Consider the following 4,690-nt stretch of genomic DNA (forward strand, 5'->3'; position numbering starts at 1 on the left):
ACTAATTCCAATTAATTTTTCTTTCTTTTTTGACATTTTATTGAGGGCTCTTACAACTATCTAAACATCCATTGCATCAAGCACATTTGTACATTATGTTGCCATCACCCCTTGCAAAACACTTTCTTTCTACTTGAGCCCTTCAGATCAGCTCCTCAGCCAATTAATTTTTAAAAAGGCTTATCTAATTAGACCATTGTAACTATTCAAGCATCATTTAATAAAATTTTACCTACATAGCTATGCTATATAACTGTAATTAGATATTTTTAGAAAAGAAACTGAGCACGAGACTAACCAACTTAAAAATCAAAGGAATGCTGTGTATAAGCATAAAGACATCAAAAAGGATGTGCTCAATAAAATACCATATATACTCGTGTACATGCCAAGTTTTTCAGCACACTTCTAATGCAGTTTCTGTGGTAAAATTAGGTGCCTCAGCTGATATTCAGGTCAGTTTTTATTAGAGTATATATGGTAAACCCTTTTTCACTGAGATATTAACATTCTTTTAAAAAGCCTTTGGTGGTATGTAACTTACTGAAGATAAGAGCAACTCATAGGAGTTTAACCTTAACACATTTTCCTAAATCCTCCAAAGTATTCAACTTAACTTGGAAGTATTTTCTTCAACCAACACCAAGCAATAGCAGGTTGATGGGCTGAGAAGCATACTCCAGGTCTATAAGCACTTACATGGAATATCAAGGAGTCTACCACCCATATTTCACAAGGGCAGATGCTACCTGCTACTTGGTCCTGGCTGATAACTATCATGTAGAATTACAGGCTCATTTTTGCCTCTTTCCCCACCCTACCCCACCACGGAGATTCCAGAAATTCAATAAAAGTCATATCCTAATTTAATGATTCTACTCATTCTTAAAGATTGGAAATTCTGAAAAAATAAATTGTTGTCTCTGTTGTATTCAACTTGTGGGTCACCCAATGTTTGTCCTTCAAAATAATCGAAACTTCTGTACTTACAGGTGAGAAAACTAAGAGCCCATCTGGTGAGATAACTTTTCTATATAATTACAGCCAGAGACAGAATATAAAATTAAAACCAAAAAATCATTTTATCTATATTTTCATTTTAATAAAAGCCAACTAATATGTAAATTTGGGTATATGCTTTAAATTTAGCACATTGGTTTTTTTTTTGTTTGTTTGCTTTTTCTTCTTCACTTTAAAAAAAAATCATTTTACTGGGGGCTCCCACAACTCTTATCACAATCCATACATACATCCATCGTGTCAAGCACATTTGTACATTTGTTGCCATCATCAATCTCAAAACATTTGCCTTCTACTTAAACCCTTTTCTTCTTCACTTTGACTGAGATTGCCCTTCTTATATTTATCAAAATTCTAGAAAACTTAGGAACTATTATTTCTGACTAAGGACAAAACATCATTTTTTAAAAATTACCTTTTTATTTATTAGGAACCACTGGGGTTTGTGCAAGGGTCGAAAACTTGATCCTCCTGCTTGGCAGTGAGCAAATCCTCGGGCTCTGTTAGAATGTATCACGCCTCGCGTTCCTACCGATGTACTATACTCCCTGAGTAAAGAGCGTGTCTAACAAACGACATAGACATACGAATATTATGGTGCTACTGATAGCAAAAAGAAAATCACCACATATAGCTGCTGTTTATTGTGGCTGTTTGCAATTGTGTTTCAATTTTCAGTAAAGGAAAGTGTGAAAACAAAGAGAAGCTAAACAAATATGACAAAATGAGAGAACCCGGTGAACGAAGTTAAGAGTATACAAGTAACGAATGGAGCATTCTTTCAACATTTTTGGAATATGGACAATTTCAAAATGACAAGCAGTATAAAAAAAGTAAGCAAAGGCAAATGCTAAATAAATGAAAGCTTAAACAACACAGAAAGGATATAAAGCGGTTTTTTATTATGCCTAAAAATATCAAATGAACTCTTCAATCTTCATTATAAGCACTGAGTTTAATTAATTTTACCACAGTAATTAAGAGTTATGTAATATACTATCAAATTACTAGTGATCAAAAATAAACTTTCTTTTCTTAAATCTGAGGAAATACTCACAAACAACAACATTTAAGTGCAATGGTCTTACATTCCAGTTGCCACTGAGGGTGTCTGCAAAGCTAAGAAAGTCACTGGCTCGCACAAGATCATCTATTTCCACGAAGAAATCCACGTAGTTTTGATGAAGATATAAATTAAAGAACTCTTCTGGCATGTGTGACATTTCTACTACTTCCTACAAAAAGAAGCATATACATGTTCTGCTTTGTATATTCTCAACAACAAAATAAATAAAATTTAGGAGTGGGGTAAGCACAGATAAGAGGACTTGAAAAACTAGAGAAATTGCACTAATACATGAATATTTTGAAGTCCCTCATTCACAGGTAAATGAGGAAGCTTCCAAAAGTATTTATGTTTGTGTGTGTGTATACAACTCTTTTATATAATGGTCAAATGTGTGTGTGTGTCTGTGTATAGAAGATGATACTCCCCAACAAGTAATCCCTGCCCCCAAAGCTATGCATTTAAATTATTTTACAAAACAACCTTATCACCTTCAAAACATTCTCCATTACACTTAATACATTTGTCAAATCTGTGATTCCATTCTTGAAAACATTTTTCAAACTCATCTGTTTAGATGGCTGACAGCATCTCCCTTGTTTTTCTCTTCACCTCTTCTGCATATTCAAATCACTGTCCTTTCATGTCCCTCGTCATTTGTGGAAACAAAAAGAAGTAGCACAGAGCGAGGTCAGGTGAGTAAGGTGGAACAAGAGAGGCATGCTGTTTATTGCCAAAAACTGACATACTGAGATGGCTGTGAGCAGGTACATTGTTGGGATGGTAAAACCAGTACCCCATCTGCCACAAACCAGGCTAGTTTTGTAGCACACTGTTACACAATCTTTTCAGAACCTCTAAATAGAAAGCTTGATTAACAATCTGACCTGGTGGAACAAACTCCAAATGCACTATTCCCCTCTCATTTAAAAAAAAAAAATTCACATGAGCTTTTTGGGGGCAAGGCAGCAATGGTGTTTTCCACTGGCTTGACTGATATTTGCTTTCGGGGTAATAGCAATATGTCTCATACCAGTAATGACCCTGGAAAAAAAAGTCTGGGTCGCTTCAGAGCTGTTCTTTCATAGCATGGCATATTTCCATTCCACACTGTTTTTCCTGGTCAGTTAGAAACTGAGACGCAAATTTCACAGTGACCCTTCTCATTCCCAAATCTTCTGTTAAAATTTACTGAACCAAGCTCCAAGAGAATCCAGATAATTTCCCCAACTCTTCAATGGTCTGTCGTGGGTCTTCGAGCACAAGTGCACAAATTTTTGTCCATATTTTCATCTCTTCAGGAAGTTGAAGGATGTCCATTTGTCATTAACCGACATTTCACCTATTTTGAAATGCGAAAACCACTCGTATACTTGAGTTTTTTCCATAGCTGCTGTCCTTGCAAGCTGTGTTCAACATCACAACAGTTTCTGTGGCATTTTTCCTGAGCAGGAAACAAAATTTCACAGCTGCATGCTGTTCTCTTAAATCAACCATCACAAAAAACAAGGTTTGAGCAAAACTGCTTTTACGAAAAAATTCACTGTGACAGAGAGAACCATCTTTCCAGGTGACGCCACTGGATTCTCTAACTCAGAGCGAGCTGATCAATTCTAGCCTAGCAGGTAAAATGTATACTACGAAAGCTCCACCCAGTGGAGTTTTTCTGGGTTTTTTTTTTGGGGGGGGGTCCCTCTCATATGTAAATTACACATTGAATACAAAGTTCCCAAGTGTCCTTAAAAGATCTTACCTCAGGTTGAATAACTAATGTATCCCGGTCATACTCTGACAAATGAGAAGGCAACCGAGGTGAGTCCATTTCTGCTAAAGGTGCTCCTATTAAAAAAAATATTTCTTTAGTTACCAAAAACCATCTTTACATCTTTACCTAATACCTCTCAATTAAAGATTTTCACACTTAAGGGTACATAATGCCAAAAATAGTAAGCTAGTTTTAAAAATAAACATAACTCGCTTTTCTGAATTGACTTTTATCAAAATGAACAAGACCTAAATTTGCAGTTCTGATGCCTTAATTATGGCTGCTATAAGGCTTCAAAATACTCCATTTCAAACACTCCCCATTCACTTCCCAGTTCCAACCTACTTTCTTCTCTTAAGTATCATCTCAGTGCATCCATTATTTTATTTACTAAGTAGAAAGATGCTGTTCTTGGGTGGTGTGATGGACTGTGTGTTAGTCTGCTAACCAAATGGTTAACAGTTCAAACCACTAATGGCTCCGTGGGAGAAAGATGAGGCAGTTGGATCCTGTAAAGACTTACAGCCTTGAAAACCTTCGGGAGCAGTTCTGTTCTGTCATACAAGTTGGAATCAACTTGACAGCAGTGGGTTTGGTTAATTGTGTAAAATTAAAAGACTGAAAACTGGTATCTGCTGCATAAAGAGAGACTGCAATTATATTCAAAGGAGGGGCAATTAGAAACCTTAGAAAGGGGCAGTGGTAGAAAATAAACAAAAAGAAATGGGCAGTGAGGGAGGAAGATCAAAGAGGGAAAGGAACACCTTCAACTGGAAAGTGAAGAATAAAGAGGATTCAAGAAACCATCGCTGGATGAACAATCTGGAGGAGAAAACAAC

At 36.2% G+C, this 4,690-nt stretch overlaps 1 protein-coding gene across 1 annotated transcript in view; it reads right to left on the reverse strand.

The window, feature by feature from the left end:
• Window positions 1-4,690, reverse strand: part of RAD17 (RAD17 checkpoint clamp loader component) — a 44,417-nt gene that overhangs the window by 8,448 nt on the left and 31,279 nt on the right. The window contains exons 12-14 of the mRNA XM_004703689.4: window positions 3,840-3,925; window positions 2,109-2,255; window positions 1,436-1,585 (exon numbers count right to left, since the gene is read on the reverse strand). Of these exons, the coding sequence (XP_004703746.1) occupies window positions 1,436-1,585; window positions 2,109-2,255; window positions 3,840-3,925 (383 nt within the window). The remainder of the gene's footprint in view (window positions 1-1,435; window positions 1,586-2,108; window positions 2,256-3,839; window positions 3,926-4,690) is intronic.

This window comes from Echinops telfairi, unplaced genomic scaffold, assembly GCF_000313985.2.
Source record: "Echinops telfairi isolate 266 unplaced genomic scaffold, ASM31398v2 ScPeMD7_7469;HRSCAF=8507_1, whole genome shotgun sequence".
In the NCBI taxonomy this organism is placed as follows: domain Eukaryota; kingdom Metazoa; phylum Chordata; class Mammalia; order Afrosoricida; family Tenrecidae; genus Echinops; species Echinops telfairi.